General features: G+C 40.1%; 1 protein-coding gene and 1 long non-coding RNA gene across 2 annotated transcripts in view; one reads left to right on the top strand and one right to left on the bottom strand.

Moving 5' to 3' along the window:
- Window positions 1–8647: 8647 nt before the first annotated feature.
- LOC124236097 (uncharacterized) lies at window positions 8648–12706 on the bottom strand. Its single transcript, XR_006887644.1, has 4 exons — window positions 12622–12706; window positions 10661–10771; window positions 9551–9888; window positions 8648–9025 (listed from the first exon to the last, which is right to left on the bottom strand). It is a non-coding gene; the product is annotated as an uncharacterized LOC124236097 (long non-coding RNA).
- Window positions 12707–12864: 158 nt separating this feature from the next.
- NIPA1 (NIPA magnesium transporter 1) overlaps window positions 12865–22394 on the top strand; it is a 50352-nt gene continuing 40822 nt past the window's right edge. Inside the window, exon 1 of the mRNA XM_046654777.1 lies at window positions 12865–13027. Coding sequence (XP_046510733.1) covers window positions 12865–13027 — 163 coding nt within the window. The remainder of the gene's footprint in view (window positions 13028–22394) is intronic.

The raw sequence follows: 22394 nt of genomic DNA, 5'->3' as shown, positions 1-22394 counted from the left end.
TAGTGGTTTTCTTGGGGAAGGGTATAGATCAGGAAGGAACTTTCTGGGGTCCTAGAAACCCTCTATATCTTGATCTGGGTAGGAGGATGAGAGAGAGCGAAAGTGAGAGAGAGACCAAGCTGTACACTAAGAAAGATCACAGTTAGTAAAGGTAGAAAAACTGATTGAATTATAAAATTGCCATTTTACCATATTAAATTAATTTATTTATTCAGGCCGAGATCATCAACGGATGAAACAATTAATTGAAAGGATGATGGAGAAGTTTACAGTGGAGGGGTCAGGTTCTCACCACTTGAACCCACTAACCTTATCAGGCATTGAGTGCCTCCAGAATTGATGCAATAGAAATCACTAACACCATCTATCTCATATTTTTAATATTAAAAAGTAGAACTGGAATCTAATCAAACATCTAGAAGTAACATCCAGTTTATAGAATATGGAGGATAGAGGAAGTTGTTACATTATACCATGAAGAAACTAACAAATTGCATTAGTTATCTATTGCTGCATAACAAACTACTACAAACTTAGAGGCTTAAAAAATATTTATGATCTCAGTTTCTGTGGGTAACAAGTCAGCATAGCTTAGCTGGGTCCTCTGCTTAGTGTCCTATAAGGCTGTAATCAATATTTTAACTGAGGCTCTTTTTAACCTTTAAAAAACTCAACTACTTGGAATTTACCTGGCTATAAGTTATGATAAATGGGTCCAATTTAATTTTTTCTACATAGTTACCCAGTTGTCCACAGCTTATCTATTAATATTTTTCACCAGACAATAGTTTAGGAAGTTCTAATCCAGTTTAAAGTTTGGTAGTTTTGTGTATAAAATAAGAGTAAATAGTCTTTTCTGAGTGAGACTTGAGTTCCTCCTGCTTTTAAAATTAATAGAATCAATCTATTGGCTTTGTGATATCTAGTTTATCTACTCAAATATCTTTTTTGGGCATACTTCCTTGACTTTTGTTGATTTATGAATTCAGGAGGCTATTACTGCAAACATACAACATCAACAACAGCAGACAAAACAGAAGAAGAAAAGAAAGATATACAGACATAGATAAACAGGTAGACAGATAGACAGACAGATGGAGAAACCAGCCTGGAAGATAACATTACCCAAGGAACAAGAGAAAACTCCATGATGATAAGAATTTTACTCTAGGATGCTGTTCAGAAAAGAGTTAGAATAGCAGGCCTGAGACTACTGTCCTCAGAGAGGCCTGCTTGCAAAGTTTGCCCTTGGCTAGCATCTGGGAACTTAGATTTAGAGAGGCCTCTCACTACTCCATTATTATCTATTTCCTTAACTGATAAGAGTGGCTTGCTGTGCCTAAACTGTTCATGCAAACAATGTGGTTTATGCTGAACACTTGCTCTCCTTTAGGAAGTCTTGAATTTTGATGCAGGACTGACCACTGATAAAATCCCAGGATTCTGAGGCTCAGGCAAGCTTCCCTGACAGAAAGAATTCCACACATATTGTTCATTGCTGGAGGAATTAAACACATGCTTTGTGACTTCTTTGGAAGAGGACTCTTGGGAGCTCACTGCTGGTTTCCTCCAGATCTCGTCCCATGGACCTTTGCCCCTTGCTGATTTTGCTTTGCTTCCTTTCATTTCATTGTAAGAAGTCATAATTATGAGTATGACTATATGTTGAGTCCTGTGAGTCTTCCTAGTGAATCATCAAACCTCTAAGTGGTCTTGGGAACTCCTGACAGATGCTTAATAAGAACATAAAATCAATAAAGGAAGAACTCAAAGATTGGACAATAAGATACAGGATTGAATGAAAAAGAAAACTTCAGCACTAAGGAAACAGAACATCATCATTATTCTATTAGTGGTTATAGACATAGAGGATAAATATTGAGATAATTAAGAGGAAGATAAGAGATATAACATAAAAGAATATCCAACATAAGGATAATTATTGTTCTTAAAACAGAGAACTCATCTGATGAAACCTAAGAAAGGGGGGTAGTTTGGTAATATTTGAAAACACAGTAGTAGAAAATTGCCTTGAAAGGTGGTTCAAGATGGCAGCATAGGAAGATCCTCAGCTCACTTCCTCCCACGGACACAGCTACATATAAAACAATTGTTTCTGAAAAAGTCCTGAAAACTAGCAGAATGGCTCTTCCACAACAAGGATAAAAAGGCCATATTGAGATGAATAAGAGAAGCAGAGATGCAGTCTTGCCAAACTCTCACCCTTTGTGCAGTGACCAACAAGTGGGAGGGATATCACAAACATAGAGCTTCTTCCTGAGGAGTTAGGTGTTTGAGCTCCACATCAGGCACCCCAACCCTTAGGACCTGCTCTGGAAAGACAAGCCCCCAAAATGTCTGGCTTTGAAAACCAATGGGGCCTACAACCAGGAGATCCAAAGGGCTTTAGGAAACTGAGACTCTGCTATCAAAGGGTTTACATAGAGACTCACTTGCCGCAGGACTCAGTGCAAAGGCAGCAGTTTTGAAAGTACCTAGATCATATGTGAAGGAGATTCATTAACTAATCAAAGAGTCTGCTGAAGGAGCAGAGGTCTGTTGGAACTCTCTCTGGGGACTGAGGCATTGGAAGGTGCCATTTTTGGCACTCTTCTTCTACCTTGCTACTGCTGCATGCCCCTCACTGGTGTTCCACCACAGCCTTCCACCACCAAACTTGGTGGGTGGACTTACCCTGGCTCAGTGCTCTACCATGCCCCTGCCGCACCAAACCTAGTGGGTGCACATAGTGCACATAGGCGACTCCCTTTGAACACTTAGTGCTGGTGGCCAGGGGGGCTTGCATTTCTGGGCCCCACAAGACTGAAACAATTGGAGAGACAGTTTTTGGCAGGCCACCTCTCCCAGGGCACTGCACAGATAACAGACTGAAACACATTCTCAGTCTACCTGTGACCAGTCGTTCAAGACTGGGCGAGATAGCTGTTTCATCTAACACATAGAAACAAACACAGAGAGGCAAGCAAAATGAGGAAACAGAGGAATATGTTCCAAACTAAAAAGCAAGATAAAAATCACAGGAAAAAAACCTGAATGAAACAGAGATAAGTAATTTACCTGAAAAAGAGTTCAAAGTAATGGTCATAAAGATGCTTACCAATCTCAGAAGAAGAATGGATGAACACAGAGAGAATTTCAACAACAGACAGAATGTATAAGCAAGTACCAAAAAGAAGTCACAGAGCTGAAAGAATACAATAACTGAACTGAAAAATACACTAGAGGGGTTCAACAGCAGACTAGAGGAAGCAAAGATCTGTGACCTGGAATACAGGGCAGAGGAACTCAAACAAACAGAGCAGCAAAAAGAAAAAAAAGAAAAGAATTTAAAAATGTGAAAATAGATTAAATGACCTATGAGACAGCATCAAGCAAAACAACATACATGTTATAGGTGTCCCAGAAGGAGAAGAGAAAGAGAAAGGGACAGAAAACTTATTTGAAGAAATAATGGCTGAAAACTTTCCTAATCTTGAGAAGGAAACAGACATCCAGATCCAGGAAGCCCATAGATATCTAAACAAGATGAACTCAAAGAGATCCACACCAAAATACATTATAATTAAAATGTCAAAAGTTAAAGATAAAGAGAGAATCTTAAAAGCAGGAAGAGAAAACTAACTTGTTATGAACAAGGGAACTCCCATAAGTCTATAAGCAGATTTTTCAGAAGAAACTTTGCAGGCCAGAAGGGAGTGGCATGATATATTCAAAATGCTGAAAGCAAAAAACTTCCTGCCAAGAATACTCTACCTGGTGAGATTATCATTCAGAATCGAAGGAGAGATAAAGATTTTTCCAGACAAGCAAAAACTAAAGGAGTTCATCACCACTAAACCAGTCTTACAAAAAATGTTAAAAGGGCTTTTTTTTAAGATGAAAAGAAAGGGCACTAATTATTGACAAGAAAGCATAACAAATTAAAAATCTCACTGGTAAAGATAAATGTATAGTAAAGGTAGTGGATTAATCAATTATAAAGCTAATGTGAAGCCTAAAAGACATAAGTAGTAAAAATAACTATTATAACTACAACAATTGGTTAAGGGATATACAAAATAAAATGTGATATTAAAAACATGTAATGTGTAGGGGTAAAAATGTAGAGTTTTAGAATGTGTTCAAACTTAACTTGCTATCAGTTTAAAATAAACTGATATATATATATAGAATTTATATGCTGAAATATGCGAGCCTCATGATATCCACAAAGTAAAAATCTATAGTAGATACACAAAAGATAATGAGAATGAAATCTAAACATAACTCTAAAGAAAGTCATCAAATCACAAGAGAGAAAAGCAGAAGAAAGGACTAGAGAGGAAATATGAAATAGCCAGAAAACAATTAACAAAATGGCAGTAAGTACATACCTACCTACAATTACTTTAAATGTAAACGGACAAATTCTCCAATCAAAAGACATAGAATGGCTGAATGGATAAAAAAAACCAAGACCCATCTATATGCTGCCTACAAGAGACTCATTTCAGATGTAAGGACACACACAGACTAAAAGTGAAGGGATGGAAAAAGATGTCTTATGCAAATGGAAACCAAAACAAAGCTGGAGTAGCTATACTTATATCAGACAAAATAAGACTTTAAAACAAAGACTGTAATAAGAGACAAAGAAGGGCATTACATAATGATAAAGGGGTCAATCCAACAAGAAGATATAATATTAATAAAGATCTATGCACTCAGCATAGAGGTACCTGGGTATATAAAGCAAATATTAACAGACCTGAAGGGAGAAATAGAGAGAACTACAATAATAGTAAGGGATTTTAATACCCTACTTACATCAGTGGATAGATCATCTAGACAGAAAATCAATGAGGAAACATAGGCCTTAAACAACAAATCAGACCAGAGGGACTTGATACATATACAGAACATTCCATCCAAAATCAGCAGACTACACATTCTTCTCAGGTACACATGGAACATTCTACAGGATAGATTACATGTTAGGCCACAAAACAAGTCTCAATAAATTTAAGAAGATGGAAATTATATAAAGTATCTTTTCAGACCACAATGGTATGAAACCAGAAATCAATCACGAAAAGAAAACTGGAAAAACACAAATATGTGAAGACCAAACAACATGCTAGTGAACAACCAATGGGTCAATGAAGAGATCAAAGGGGAAATCAAATAATACCCTGAGAAAAATGAAAATGGAATTCCAAAATTCCAAAATTTATGGATGTAGCAAAAGCAGTTATAAGAGGGAAATTCATAGTGATACAGGCCCACCTCAAGAAACAAGAAAAATCTCAAATAAACAATTTAACTCTACACCAAAAGGAACTAGAAAAAGAAGAACAAACAAAGGTCGAAGTTAGTGGAAGGAAAGAAGTAATAAAGATCAGAGTGGAAATAAATGAAATGGAGACTTAAAAAAAAAGAAAAAAGGAAAGATCAATGAAAGGAAGAGCTGGTTCTTTGAAAAGAGAAACAAAATTGACAAACTTTTAGCCAGACTCACCAAGATAAAAAGTGAGAGGACTCAAAATCAGAAATGAAAGAGGAGATGTTACAATTGATACTACAAAAACACAAAAGATCATGAGACTACTATGAACAATTATATCCCAACAAATTGGACATCCTAGAAGAAATGAATAAATTCCTAGAAACATATAATCTTCTAAGACTGAACCAGAAAGAAATAGAAAATCTGAACAGACTGATCACTAGAGACTGAACCAGTAATAACAAACTTCCCAACAAACAAAAGTCCAGGACCAGATGGTTTCACTTCTACCAAACATTCAAAGAAGATTTAAAACCTATCCTTCTAAAACTCTTCCAAAAGGAGGGAATGCTTCCAGACTCATTTTATAAGGCCATCATTACTCTTGTATCAAAATCAAAGACACCACAAGAAAAGAAAATTACAGGCCAATATTCCTGGTGAACATAGATGCAAAATCCTGAACAAAATACTACCAAGCTAAATTCGACAACACATTAAAAGGGTCATACACCATGATCAAGTGGGATTTTTCTAGGGATGCAAGAATGGTTCAACATCTGCAAATCAATCAATGTGATACACCACATTAACAAAACGAAGGATAGAAATCATATGATCATGTCAACAGATGCAGAAAAAGCATTTGACAAAATTCAATTCCATTCATGATAAAAACTCTCAATGAAGTGGGTGTAGAGGGAATGGACCTCAACATAGGAGACCATATATGACAAACCTAGAGCTAACATCATACACAACCATGAAAAGTTGAAAGGTTTTCCTTTAGGATCAGGAACAAGACAAAGATGCCCACTCTCACCACTTTTACTCCACACAGTATTGCAAATCCTACCCAGAGCAATTAGGCAAGAAAAAGAAATAAAAGGCACCCAAAAAAGAAAGGAAGAAGTAAAATTGTCACTATTTGCAGATGACATGATACCATATATAGAAAACCCTAAATACTCTACCAAAAAACTGTTAGAACTAGCAAATATATTGAGTGAAGTTGCAAGATACAAAATCAATGTACAAAAATCAGTTGTGTTTCTCTACACTAAGAACAAACTATCATAAAGAGAAATTAAGAAAACAATCTCATTTACACCTGGACAAAAAAGAATAAAATACCTAGGAATAAATTTAACCAAGGAGGTGAAAGATCTATAAACTGAAAATTATAAGACATTGATGAAAGAAGTTGATGAAGACACAAATAAATGGAATGATATTCCATACTCATTGGTTTGAAGAATTAATATTGTTAACATGTCCACACTACCCAAAGCAATCTATATTCAATATATTCAATGCAATCCCTATCAAAACTCTAATGGCATTTTTCACAGAACTAGAACAAACAATCCTAAAATTTGTATGGAATCACAGAAGACCCCAAATAGCCAAAGCAATCTTGAGAAAGAAGAACAAAGCTGGAGCTATCATGCTCCCTGATTTCAAACTATACTACAAAGTTATAGTAATCAAAACAGCATGGTGCTGGCACAAAAACAGACACCTAGATCAATGGAACAGAATAGAGAGCCTAGAAATAAACCTACACATGTATGGACACTTAATTTACAAGAAAGGAGCCAAGAATATTCAATGGAAAAAGACCAGGCTCTTCAATAAATGGTACTGGGAAAACTGGACAGCCACATGCAAAAGACTGAAGGTAGACCATTATCTCACACCATACACAAAATTTAACTCAAAATGGATTAAATACTTGAATGTAAGACCTGAAACTATAAAATTCCTAGAAGAAAACATAAGCAGTAAGCTCTTTGACATAGGTCCTAGTAATTTTTTTTGGATCTGACTCAAAAGGCAAGGGAAACAAAAGCAAAACTAAACAAGTGGGCCTACATCAAACTAAAAAGTTTCTGCATAGTGAAGGAAACCATCTACAAAACAAAAAGACAACCTACTAAATAGGAGAAAATATTTGCAAATGATATATTTGATAAGGAGTTAATACCCAAAATTAATACAACTCAACAACAACGAAAACCAAACAATCCAATGAAAAAATGACCAGAGGATCTAAACAGACATTTTTTCAACAGGCACATGAAAAGATGCTCAACATCACTAATCATCACGGAAATGCAAATCAAAACCACAGTGAGGTATCACCTCACATGGATCAGAATGGCTATTATCAAAAAGACAAGAAATGACAAGTGTTGGAGAGGATGTGGAGAAAAGGGAACCCTCATGTACTGCTGGTGGGAATGTAAATTTATGCAGTCACTATGAAAAATAGTATGGAGATTCCTCAAAAAATTAAAAATAGAACCACCATATGATCCAGCTGTTCCACTTCTGGATATTTATCCAAAGAACGTGAAAATACTAATTCAAAAATATATTTGCACCCTATGTTCATTGCAGCATTATTCACAATAGCCAAGATATGGAAGCAACCTAAGTGTCCATCAATGGATGAATGGATAAAGAAAATGTATATATATAAAATAGAAAACTACTCAGCCATAAAAAAGAATGAAGTCTTGCCATTTGCAACAATGAGTGTATTATGCTAAGTGAAATGTCAGACACAAATATCATACTGATATCAAATATCATGAATTCACTTATATGTGGATTGTAAAAAAAAAAACGAACAAACAAAACAAAACAAAAACAAATTTATAGATATAGAGAACAGATTGGTGGTTACCAGAGAATGGATTGGGGAGTGGGTGAAATGGGTGAAGGGGGTCAACTGTATGGTGATGGATGGTAACTAGACTTTTGACAGCGATCACTGTGTAGTGTATACAAATATCAAATTATAATGCTGTACACCTGAAACTTATATCATGCTATATACCAATTTGACTTCAATTAAAAAAAAAGTAGGGGCTGGCCCCGTGGCCGAGTGGTTAAGTTCGCGTGCTCCGCTGCAGGCGGCCCAGTGTTTCGTTGGTTCAAATCCTGGGTGCTGACATGGCACTGCTCATCAAACCACGCTGAGGCAGCGTCCCACATGCCACAACCAGAAGGACCCACAACGAAGAATATACAACTATGTACTGGGGGGCTTTGGGAAGAACAAGGAAAAAAATAAAAAATCTTAAAAAAAAAAGTAAATCATCTGCAAACCCCCCCAAAAAAAGAAAAGAAAATTGCCCGAAAGAAGGAAAACAATCTACAAAGGAAAGGATATACCGTGTACCAGGAAAAATGACACTTGATGGATCAATACTGTGATATAACCTGACTGAGATATTGAGCTTCAAGGATAACCAATTCTGTGGGCACCAGGAAGAGGAAAGAGATGTGGAATAAAAGACAGCCTCCACTATTACCTATTTCCTTAAAAAATTGGAAGGAAATATAGCAAAATATTAGGATTAGATAGATTTGGAGGGATGAGTATATGGGTTTTTAAAAATGTTATTCTCTGCACTTTGATATACATTTTAAATATTTTATAATCAGGAAAAAAACCCAGATTCTTCAATCTTTCTTGATTTCTCATTTGCGTTTAAACTCTTCTTAAGCCTAGAAATAAAGAAATTAAAAAGAAATCAGGTTGGCTTCAGCGTTAAAAAAACAAACTACAAATACTTCAATTATGAATGTTTTCAAACACATAGATAAAAAATAGAGAATAGTATACTGTTTGCATATACTTTATACTCATCACTCAACTTAATCACATAGCAACTTTCTGCTGTTCTTTTTATTTTTTAATCTTGATGGGAAAGACAGTCACATGCATGCAGACTTTTGACCCTTGCTCAGTTGCATGAGAACGGGCCGTGGGCCTAGAACACTTTTTTACCAAGAAATAAAGAGCCTATACAGCCTGTGCTGGGCTATCGCCTTGTGTGGGAATATCATTCCCTGTTTCAGACTCAATGTGTGCTCCTTTGTTCTGTTTAAGCATGTGATCATATGGCACTGGGCCAACCCCATTACTATATCCATTCCTGGCAGGGAGGGAAAGGGGTCCTTTGCTTGCAGTACAAGAAGGGTGCATGCAGATTATTGCTCTGCATTAGCTGCAGGCTGGGACTTGCTTACCATGGGGGACCAATGCCCACTACTGAAGCTGATCTTGCTGTTTCTTCCCTATGTGAGTAAAGTGTTGTTCCATCCAGTGCCTACGTGAGTTGTGTCTCTCTTGGCAACCCTGGCATGTACAAACCAAGGAGTAGACATTCTGGGATTGCTGCTCTTGGTGGCAGGCATTCTTCAGCTATTTGCTATCCTCCATGCAGTAGGACTCCTCCCCTGGAGTTGGTAACAGGTGTCATTTGCTTGACAAATCCATTTCCATGCTCACTCACTTTTTCCTTGTGAAATTTTAAAAAACAAATCCCCAAAATAATCACTTCACTTTTAAATACTTCAGTAGTTGTCTGTAAAGATATTAATATAACCACAATTTCATTAGCATACCCAACAAAATTAACAATTGTTCCTTAACATTATTTATACCCTGTTTGTATTCAATTATTCCCGATTGTGGCCTCAGACTTTTAAATAACACTTAATGCCAGAAGACATCAGGACAATGCCTGCAATCTTTCAGGGAAAGAAAACATGGTCTGAAAAATTTAAACTTGTTCATTTTGTAGTTTGGGCAAACATCCCATAAGATAAAAGAACTCAAAGATTACAGCACTCATAGATATTTTTAAAATACACTTATAGATAAATTTCTAGTGAAGTGAAAGATGAATGGGAAAACTCGGCAAAAGGGTGATGTGAACAATGAACTCATATACATATTTAAGATCATACAAATATAGAATTACGAATACAGAGTAGTCTCTAAATGTTATATGTCTTGACAAAGTTAAAAAAAAATCACAAGGAGCTGGAAAGGGAGCTGACTTCCTCATTTCTTATTGGAGTCATTTGATACTGTCTAAAATTGAAACATGAAGTTAACAGAAACATAACTTCCACGTTTTAATCTTTTTCACTAACTTTAATTTTAAAGGCATCTTTTAGGAGCTAATATCTCTTGTGGTAAAATAGTATTTCTCTCAGCTTCAGTAGTTACATTAGTTTCATTTCAGTTTTTTAAATGTTAAATCCAACTAACATACAGTTTTACCTTTTAAATTAAAATACCATATGGGCTTCCCATTTGATCACCTTTGATCCCTTCACCCATATACTCACCAGGAAAAATGTCTGTAGTGGAGTTCTTAATGGCAGTAATAGTTATTTCAGGGTGATGAAATTTGGGGTGATATTTTATATGCCTTGGTTTTTACTGAATTTATTGAGTTTCTAAAAAAAAAATGAGCACACCTCTTTTTACTACAGGCACAAAAGTTATTATTTTTTATACCAGCATTATTAAAAAAGCAAATAATTATGATCATGTTGGCAGTGCTGTCGCTGCTGCTTTCACCTGCTTGCTTCTGCTGAGATTTACGATAGAAGTTATTGCTTATTTCAAGAAACATTGATGTTCAGAAGAATATTTAAAAAGAATAAGCAACTACTTCACACCTACTAGGGTGGCTATTAAAAAAAAATTGGAAAATAACAAGCATTGGTGAGAATGTGGAGAAACGGGAACCCTCATATATTGCTGGTGGGAATGTAAAATAGTGCAGCAGCTGTGGAAAAGTTTGGCAGTTTCTCAAAAAGCTAAACAGAGAATTACCATATGACTCAGCAATTTCACTCTTAGGTACCTATCCACAAGATTTTAAGTCAGGGACTCAAACTTATGCCAATGGTCACTGCAAAATCATTCACAATAGCCAAAAGATGTAAACAACCCAAGTGTCCATCAGCAGAGGAAAGGATGAACATACACGAATATCCATACATGTCACTCAGCCATAAAAAGGAATGAAGTTCTGACACATAGTACAACTTAGATGAACCTTGAAACCATTACGCTAAGTGAAACAAACCAGTCACAGAAGGACAAATATTGTACAATTCCACCTTTATGAGATATCTAGACTAGGCAAATTCTTAGAGACAGAAAGATTACAGGTTACCAGGGATTAGGGGGAAGGAGAATTGGGGAATGCCCGCTTAACCTACAGAGTTTCTGTCTGGGGTGATGGAAAAGTTTTGGAAATAGGTGGTAGTGAAGGTTTTACAACATTGTCAACATAATTAATGCCACTGAATTGTACATCTTAAAATGGCAAGTTTTATGTTATATGTTACCACAACAAAAAAAGATTATGCAATGAACTAGATTCATTCAGCATAAAAATGTTCATACAGAAATAGTATTTTATATTGCTTCACAAACTAACAATGCTATATATAGCTATAAGTTTATACTCTTTAATCCAATATTTTCAAAATTTATGAAGATGTTCATTATGGCATCATTTATGATAGGAAAAAACTGGTAGCAACCTAACAACCAATAACATCTGAATGGTTTAGACAAATCATGGTAAGTAACTTCATGGGAAATTAGACTGTCATTAAAACAATCATAATTATGTAGCAACATGGAAACTGATATATTAAATAAAAAGGATATTTTGTATATTGTAATTGGAAACACGTAAACGTATGCATACGTTAGGCGGGAAAACACCTAAAATGATAACAATTAGGCTAAGGTTGTGGGATGGAGTAATTTTTAAATGTTTCCTGTTTTCCATGCTTTCTGTAATTTTGATATATTTTACTAAAAATGAGTTAGGAAATTAGACGGTACGATCACGAGCTCACAGCTCCAGTGTGGTGGTGACTGACATCACCCCATTCCGGGGTCCCTTTGAGTTTCGACAGCCTACTCGCCCTGGTTTCAGGCCCACGTGCGGCTCCCCGCTGGCCTCAGACTAGAGGCTTTGGCGCGGACTGTGGTCCTAGCGAGAACCGCGTCCCGCCGACGCTCTTCTGGTCCCAAATACTGCATGAGACACACTAAGAAATTATTTGTTGTTTATCTAAGCTGCAAACTTAACTGGGCGTCCTGTATTTTCATTCGCTAAATCTGGGAAGCCTACCTCCTCACCCACATCGCCTCATCGCTTTCCTCCCACCGCTCTCTCCTCTCCACCGTCACTCTCCTCGGGGCCCTGGGGCCACCCTCCGCGTCCCGCCTCCTCTGAGACCAGACTCCATCCCCACTTGCCGAACCCAGGTCCCCCTACCGCATCCTCGCGGAAGAGCCCTGTTCTCTTCTCCGTCCCCGTCCCAGAACCTAGAATCTTCTCCACACCCTATCCCAGACACGGCCCGGCGGAACCAGGTCCCCGCCCCCCGATCCCGTTTGGCTCCACGGACCTCGGGTCCCCAGCCCCCACCCCGTTGCTGCCCCGCGGATCCCCGTCCCCGCCCCTCGACCCGGCGGGCGCGGCGCGCAGGCGCAGACAGGACGGGAGGGCGCGGGCAGAATGGGGACTGCAGCGGCGGCAGCGGCGGCGGCCGGGGAGGGGGCGCGCAGTCCGAGCCCTGCCGCTGTGTCGCTCGGCCTGGGCGTGGCCGTCGTGTCGAGCCTGGTGAACGGGTCCACGTTCGTGCTGCAGAAGAAGGGCATCGTGCGCGCCAAACGGCGAGGTAGGGCGGGGGGCTGTGCTCGGTGGGGGGAGGAGAGAGCAGCCGCTGGGTGGTGTGGAGGGGAGTGGCCTTGAGTTGCAGGGGGTGATCGGGTCGTCGCTCCGGGCCGGGCCGGGGGACAGAGTCGGGGCTTCTCGGAGGGACGGGCTGCACGTGCGCGAGGCCCTTGGCCCCCTGAAGCGCTGGCACGGACGCGGCCCTGCGCCCCAGAAGCGTCTCTGCCGCGGCCGTGTCTGGTCCTTAGGCAGCTCCAGAGGTGGCCCGGGAATCACCCGGTGCGCCCTGAGCGATTGTAGGTGGGGCCGCCCCTGTTTTTCTCCCTTCCCAGCGGCCAGAGAGGCCTTGTTCGGTTTTACAGGGTTTCTCCAGCCGACTGCTTTCCCCCTCCCAGACCCTCCTTCTTCCTCTGCAGCCGCGCAGCCCACCGCCTAGTTCTCTGCTTGGAGCCTGGCCGTCCCTGTCACCCTCATCCACCCGCTGCTAGGGAAACTTTCCTATTTACAGTATCCCCGACATGGTCAGAGCCCAGTGCCTACCCAGAGGAGCGACGGCCTCCCGCCTTTGCTGTGGCCCCGGTCTGGGTGCACTGGGGAGAACAAGACCTACTGGTTTTGCGCCCCCTGCAGTGGCCACGCCAGGACAGGAGAAAGAACTGTGCGCTGGGCGTTCCGGACGGGACAGGCGGCCGCGGGGGCGCTCTCTCTCAGGATGGAGCGAGACTTTTGGTCTGTGCTGTCCTGTGGCTTCTGTTCCTGGGCTCCTCGGTTGAGCCATCTCTGCTTTAGACTTGAACCATTGAGGTGTAAGTCATCTTCAGTGTGAAAAAAACGCAAGGCAGATTAAAAAAAAAATGGGCCAACTGAGTGTTTCCCGGGTAGATGTACCACCGAGCACCACTCCTTGGTAATGTGGAAAGTGAGAGATGTAAGAGTACTTCTCTTTGCCATTCTCCCTCTGTGCTCAGAGAGGCCTGGGTAGTTTACTGAACGCTAGATGTGGCATGGTTTGCAACTGAAAACAAAGGTTGTGTCCCAGAAGACTAAGAAAATTATGTGGTGATTAGTGTCTTCTCACAAGAATAGCGTTAAGAGCTCTCTGGGAAGGATGAGATTGCCAGGTCATGGGTTTGAGAATAAATACACTCATTTAATGGTTCAGATTCCAGAACGTGGGGCAAACTTCTGAGTCCCCTGGATCATGAGCCAGGAATGCCTTCAGGAAAGAAATAAAGAGGCCTACAATCTTGAGTGGAAATATGAGATCATGGATGTTTGTTTAAAGAATTCAACATTGAAGTGAAACCATTGCAGTCTGCACATAAAATCTAAATAAAACCAAGTCTGATTTCCCTAGGTCATAGATGTGTCTTTAAGGTAACAAAAACATCTGGCAGCTGGCACATTCTTCAGGGAGCGCCTGTCAGTTGGACTGGCTTCAGGGGTAGATAAAGTGTTTGCTGTGACTCAAAAATAAACAGTACTTGTGCCCTTGATAGGATGGGTGAGATGAGCATTTCACCTTTGTGGATATCCTCACAAAAACCCACAACCTCAGTCTGACCGTGAGAAAAGCATCCTACAAACCTGAATTGAGGGACAGCATGCAAAATACCTGACCAGTCTTCCTGTCAAGGTCATAAAGCCTGAGAGACTGTCACAGCCAGAAGGAACCTAAGCACACATGATAATAAGATATTAGGTAAAATCTAAGGAAACCTGAATATAGACTTGAGTTAATAAAAAAGAAACAATTATTGAGAAAACTAAATGTGTTGTTTTAGCTCAGTTTGTGTGTTCAATGGAATGAGTAAGAAAATAAAAAACACATCAGCCTAAAGAAAACCATGATTGATGCTGTTGTTTATATGTACACACTATGCCTTTAAATTAATAAAAATGAAAATGTGATATTTGCTGACTTCATACTTCTCCAATTACCACCCACAGCCACTGATTCAAGCTGGCTAGGTTACTCATGGTGGTGAAAGTTAGACGTATTGTTTTGTTTTGATAAATTTAGTTTTGATTTGTTCAACAGATATTCATGAAGCTCTTATGTGGCACACACTGTTGTAGGTATTGAGGATATGCAGTTTTAGAATCTGTTCCCCCTAAAACCTTTTGCCACTTCTGCTAACAAGCAGCAGAGTTGACCATTGTGAAATGACTGAAATGGAGGAGACAGGAGGAAAGAGAAGGTAGCTGAGAACTGGAGGGTCAAGTTCTTGTGTTAAGGGAGACCTGACGCTTACCCTGTGAAAAGCTCTGTCTCATCGAAAGTTTCAACTTTAAATGAATTGCCACACGGCAGCATTTCTCTCAAGTCTCAGCTTCAGGAAAGCCAAGTTCTGGTCACAGCCCTTCTTTTGGGAGGTTGAGGGGCAGTTTCCTCTCTTACCAGCTTTCACTCACTCTTGAAAGGGCCTTCCTGGGTAGGCCAGGAGCGCTCTCCACAACTTGGGCTCAGGGTGGACTGCCTGACTCCTTGGGTGCCTTTGAAGGACTCTGTGGATGGGAAAAGGCAGGGGGGTACCTGGGGCCACAGGTCATTTATAGTATGTCCAGTGTTAGAGCCCAGCAGGGCTTAGTTGACAGAAATAAGGTAATTGTTGGGTGTGAATGTGTTTATGGAAAGCCAGTTGCAACATTAGAGTTTGTCTGCTCATGGGTGAGGATGGCCAGGGAGCCTGTTTGTGTGTGGGGGTGGTCTTCTGCCTTGGAACAGGCTTTGTGGAGATAGTCTTAGCAAAGTCATGTGCTTAAATTTGCTGGAGGCTTTGGAGAATTGCATAGGTAAGTAACTCTATGTAGAATTCCCTACACGAGGATAAACCAGCCAATCTTTAAAATCTCTTTCATCAAAACTGGGAGATACACTTCATACCCATTAGGACTGCTATTGTTAAAAAAAAAGAACCAAAACCCCACAGAAAATAACAAGCATTGGTGAGCATGTGGAGAGTTTGAATCCCTTGTGCACTGTCACTGGGAATGTAAAATGGTATAGCTGCTATGAAAATAGTATGGCAGTTCTTCAAAAAATTAAACATAGAATTACCATATGATCCAGCAATTCCACTTCTGGATATACACCCAAAAGAAGGGAAAACAGGGACTTGAACAGATACTTGTACACCTGCATTCACACCAGCGTTATTCACAATAGACAAAAGATGGAAACAACCCAAATATCCATTGACAGATGAGTGGATAAACAAATTGTGATATACACATTCAAAGGAATATTATTTAGCCTTAAAAAGGAAGGGAATTCTGACATGTGCTGCAATATGGGTGAACCTTGAGGACGTTATGCTAAGTGAAATAAGCCAGTCAAAAATTCCACTCATATGAGGTACCTAGAATAGTCACATTCACAGAGACAGAAAGTAGAATAGTGGGTGCAGGGGCTGCTCGAAAGGAGGGTGTAGGGAGTTAGTGTTTAATGGGGACAGTTTCTTTTGGGGAAGGTGAAATAGTTCTAGAGATGGATGGTGGTGATGGTTGTACAACAGTGTGAATGTACTTAATGCCATAGAACTGTACACTTAAAAGTGGTTAAAATGGTAAATTTTATGTTAGGTATATTTTACTACAATAAAGAGATCCTTTTCAGATTTCATAGTCTCCTCCCTGAGAGGAACGCAGACTAGAGATGTAGTTACACTGTTAAGACACTTGGAAGGAAAGTTTGTTGTCTCATGAGAGTGGAAACTGGGATCCAAGCATCCCACCTACTGGTCCAAAACAATCATACTTTACATTTCTGAAGGGCCTGCCTGGCTGTGGGGTGTATGCATGCTTTCTCCTTGCCTCTCCTGCCATTCCCAGGCACATACCCAGAGAAGAGATGGACACACGTTGTCTTCACGTCTGCAGCCCTGTGGGTCTACAGTTAGTTCCTGCTGCTTCTGTGAACTCTCAGATGGCATTAGTTGCCATGTGTTTCCTTGGCGCCTGCCCTCAGTCTCCTCCTGCCCCCGAAACCTGTGGGATCATGGCCTGTACACTTGTCTGCATTCCCCTGGATCTCGTCTCTCCAGGGCAGGGCACATGTCCTGTCCACAGGGAGGCATATGGTGGACACTCAATAAAGCAATCTAACTGGCCACGAGTAACTGTAGAGTGAAGAGGGTAAAACTGAAACTTAGATTTTCTGAAAAGATTTCAGAGCTTTCTTCAGGTTACTCAGAGCTGCCCTTAGCTGTGGCCTCAGACTGCACAGTTACTTCTAGATCTATAAATCTGTAACCCTATCTGATCTCAGTTTAGCCCTGAGGGGAGATCATCGATAAGGAACACGGTGAGAATTAGGAGCATTTGGGTGGCTTGGCAGCCTGTACCTGGTTTACTTGATGCTATTTCGGTAAGAAGAGAAGATAAATGAGGCTGCTACTTACAGAAGACCCATGGTGTCCCAGACTCATGTATCTGTCATGGTTCCATGGGTTAACTGGACTCAGAAGGGCACCTTTCCATTGGGGGGTGTCTCAACCAGTTGCAGTCAGATGGCAGCTGGGCTGGAGTCATCTGAATGTTTGGCTGAACTGGCCATACAAGGTGATTTCTTCACCCACTTGTCTAGGGTAGCTGAAGCAGCTGGGACTTCCCGAGGCCCTTCTCTCTCTTATTCCCTCCCTCCTTGCTTCTCTCCATCTCTCCATACTGTCTGTTCACACGTGGCTACCTTGGGTTTCCCTACAGCATGGTGATCTGGGGGGAATCCTGAGACCCCCGTATATGGTGGGTAGTTTCCCCTAGACCAGACTTTCCAAGGACCCTGGTAGAAGCTGTGTGGATCCTTGTGACCTGGCTTTGGAAGTCTTACAGTGCCACTTCTGCCACATTCTGTTGGCTTCTTCGGAGCCAGTCCAGGTTCAGTGTGGGAGGGGACTGTATAAGGGCATGGATCCCAGGAGGTGTGATATAGTAGAGGAAGTTGAGGCATGCACCAAGATTTGAACCCAGCTTGGGCTGATTTTGAAGGTGATCCATCTCACCCTGCTTGCTGTGGGGAAGGTAAGGGGTAAGATAGACACATTCACCTACAGATAAGGCTTTTCTGATGAGGGACTTCACAATTAATTTGGAAAAAGCTGGTACTCTGATTCTGGGTTATTATAAGTGTAGATAATAACCAAAGACATTAAGGCAAATAAGAATTTCTTCTCATTTTCACTAATATAGTTCAATTCCTACATGAAGTAAATACCCCTTGGTCTTATTGAACTGCTGTTAGAGTATATTTTTCCCTCAAAAATATTTAAAGATATAGTATAAAACATAATATAATTTATATTTTCAGTCCTTTAATGAAGTCCTTAATGAGTAAACAATCCTTTTTTTTAAAAGAATTTTTAACCATGAGGGACTAGAAAAGACCACTTATCAAAAAAAATATGCTTGGGGCCACCGGGCTTGGTGGCGCAGCAGTTAAGTTCACATGTTCTGCTTTGGTGGAGTTTAGAGTTTAAAACTCTAAATAGAGTTTTAACAGTGATAATGTTTTTATAAACTGTATATGTATATATATATATATACGGGCAAATTGATTTCCAGAAATATCATACCTATTTGCATTCCCATCAGCCATGCTTCAGAGAGGCATGCTTATATTTAAGTGTAATGGAAATATAAACATGTATTCCAAATGTTTTTTTCCATTATTTTGGGTTCTCTCTGCTACAGTTCCTTTCTAGCAGTCATGACTGAGAGCTCATTATCATAGATTTTTCTGTTCACAGCAACAGAGCACACTAGCACGGGTATAAATACCTGACATCTACCTGTTGTGGAAGCAGGAATCGCCACCTTGGCTCTTCTACTCTCAGGGTGTGTGGGGGCAACCTTCACCTGTATGGGGGAGGAAGGAGAGAGAAGACTCTGTGGTTAAGATGAGGATGAAGAGAACACTCTTTAAGGACAGACACCATGCCTTGGCAGTCTTCATAAGTCTTTGGATCCACTAAGGACTGTATACATGAGTGGTTCTAGTAAATATTTGACAGATGGAGAGACTAAGGAAATAGAATACAACTGTTGCACTGAGCTTCTCTGGAGGGAGTAGGGTGAGGAAGGAGAATGTGTTTATATAGCCAGACTCTTATTTTCCCTTTGAAACACAGAATGTCGTTTCCCACAGAAACTGTGAGAAACTTTATCACAGCTTTGTTATTGCATTGTGGTCAGCATTGTATGGGTTAACCTTAGTTAAACTAAGAAGTTTAACTGTTTATAAACTATTTCTTTTTAAAAAGATATTGGGGTATAATTATGTAGGGTAAGCTACACAGATCTTAAGGGTACAGTTTGACGAGGTGTGACAAATAAATATACCTGTGTAACCAATGTCCCTGTAAAGAAATTGATTATTGCCATCACCTTGAAAGTTACTCGTGTCCTATTTCATTCTCTCCTCCCCACACCAGAGTGCCTACTCTTCTGATACCCATCTTCATAGAGTGAATTAACTTTGCCTGTTCTTGAACTGCATCTAAATAGAATCATACAGTAGTATTTTATGTCTTCTCTCTCTCTCTTGTTTTTTTGGCTGAGCATGGTTTGAAGATTCTTCATTCCTTATATTGCTGAGTAGTGTTTCATTGTTTGGATATACAACAATTTGCTTATCTGTTTTCCTGTTGAGGAATGTTTTGGTTGTTTACAAATTTTTGCTCTTTGAATAAAGGTGCAATGACAATTCTTATGTAATTTTTTTTTAAGGAAGATTAGCCCTGAGCTAACATCTGCCACCAATCTTCCTTTTTTTTTTTTCTTCTTAGGAAGACTGGCCCTGAGCTAACATCTATGCCCATTTTTCTCTACTTTATATGTGGGATGCCTACCGCAGCATGACTTGACAAATGGTGTGTAGGTCCATACCTGGGATCCAAACTGGTGAACCCCAGACTGCTGAAGCAGAATGTGCAAACTTAACCGCTGCACCACCGGGCTGGCCTCTCTTATGTAATTCTTTTTAAGACAATGTTTTCATTTCTTTTGGGTGAATACCTTGGAATAACAGTGCTGGATCATTGGAGTAATTATATATTTAAATTTTAAGAAACTGCTAAACGTTTTGCCACTGTAATTATATCATTTTACACTCCCGTTAGCAATATATGAGAATTTCAGGTGCTCCACATTGTTGTCAACATTTGGTGGTGTCATCTGTTTAATTTTGGCCATTTTGGTGAGTGTAGAGTGGTATGTCACTGTGATTTGTAATCTACATTTCCCTAATACCTGATGATATTGAGCATCCTTTGTTGAGTATATTGGCCATTTGTATATGCTCTTTTGTGAGGTATCTTTCCAAGAGTCTTACCTATATTTTATTGGGTTGTATCTTTTTATTATTGATTGTTAGTTTACACACACATACACACACACACACACACACACACACACACACATGTTCTGGTTACAAGACTTTTGTCAAACATAGGGATTACAGATCTTTTCTCTGTGGCTTGACTTTTCATTTTCTTAATGGTACCTTTTGAAGAGCAGAAAGGTTTAATTTTGCTTTAGTCTAACTTATCCTTTTTTTTCTTTGTGGTTGGTGCTTTTTGATTTCTGTCTCTTCACAGGTCACAGTGGTATCCTCCTGTGTTTTCCTCTTGGAGTTTTAAAGCTTTAACTTTTACCTTTAGATCTGTAAACCGTCTTGAGTTAAATTTATGTATGGCTGAGGCATGAGTCAGGGTTCCGTATTTTCCTACTGATACCCAGTTGGTCCAGCACCATGTAGAGGAGACTTCCCCACTGGGCTGCACTGCTGCTTCAGTCCATGAGCTGACTGCACATCTGTGGGTCTGTTTCTGAATGCTGTTCTGTTTCACTGCATATGTTTGTCCTTCTGCCAGTACCACACTGTCTTGATTATGTAGTTTTATAGTAAATCTTAAAATTAGATACTATAAGTCCTACAACTTTGTTCTTCTTTTTCAAGATTGCCAAACTATTTCTTTCGGAAAATAATTTCTACATATCTAATAACCAACATAGAAAAGAACTTCAAGTACTAATCCATTCATAAATTGGTGAATTCCAGTGCTCAAATTGATTCTAATTAATTCCCTTGTCTAGCTGTGTTGGTGTCAGGAAGGAAAATTCCTTGATTCTTAGTCATTTTTTAAGAACTCCGTAAAAACTATGTATTACACATTTTTTGAAGTCAAGGCATTAATTAATTAGTAAAGTACATAGTGATTCACTCTTGCTTTGCTGTTAGCAGCAACTTCTATTGTTGCTGTTAGGAGCACACATGAGTGGAAGCAATTTTTCTGTGGTATAATTGGAAGGTAAATAAACTAGATGACTGTATGTACTTGTGTGCTAGAAAGTCCTATTTTAAGGACATTTCTGATGCACATTTTAACTAAAAGTTTAGTTTGAATTAAGGTCTTAAAAGTCGTAAGTCCTTGGTTGGACAACAGCACCGCCAATTGGTGTTATCATCTTGACAAGTCTCTTTTGTATTTGCACAACACTTCTTTATCTTATAGTTCAGCTGTTATAAACAACTATTCAACTGAGAAGTTAGCATCCAAGGTTTCCAGTGTGAGAAAAAACCCCTAGAACTTGGCTATTGCTACCTCTAAAGCCCACATCTAGGAGTGGAGGAGAGGAGGTATGAGTGGAGTCAGACAGACAGAAGATCCTCAGTGTTCTACAATTCTGTGGCTCCCTGTTCTTGCTGAGGCCAAAGAACTTGAACAGTCCCAGGTGTCAGCTAGGAAGAGAAGGAGTGTGGGCATAGGCTTAAGCAAGTGCTTCCTGAGAGTATCAGGTGACTTTAGGGACAATGATGCTTGAAGGAGCAACTATGGAGAAACCAAGTCATTTTTAGGACATAAGAGAAAAATACCTATCTATGACAGGGACTGAGGGCTAATATGGAATGCAGGTGCCCAAGAGCTGGCTGCAGAAGGAGGAAGGAACCTGGTGCAGCCAGCTCAGTGAGCAGACTGGGCACAGGTGAATGGGCAAGCAGAGCCATGGACCTCCTTCAGGGTAGAACACGGGGGATGCTGCTGGACTGAGGCCCTCGAGGACTACCTGGAGGAGCTTCACTTTGGTCTATAGCTATCCAGCGGTGTGGGGCAGGTACCCAGGCAGAAAATCTGACTTACTTAATGTCCATGGAAACAGAAAAAATTTGCCTAATATTAGCTTAAAAGGTGAGGGTGACCTAAACATCTTTTGGATTTCAGCAAATACAAGCTCCTTCTGGGGAGTAGGAGTGGGAGGTCCTGAGACAGTGGAACTGACCTTTACCCTGACAAGAGGGAGACCAAAATGCTTGTCATTTCCCCATCCTTGAGTGCCTGATATCGCGGGTTCCTCCCCATCCTAGTAACACA

Source organism: Equus quagga, chromosome 2 (genome assembly GCF_021613505.1).
Source record: "Equus quagga isolate Etosha38 chromosome 2, UCLA_HA_Equagga_1.0, whole genome shotgun sequence".
NCBI lineage: Eukaryota > Metazoa > Chordata > Mammalia > Perissodactyla > Equidae > Equus > Equus quagga.
This window is presented reverse-complemented; position numbering and strand designations above follow the sequence as displayed.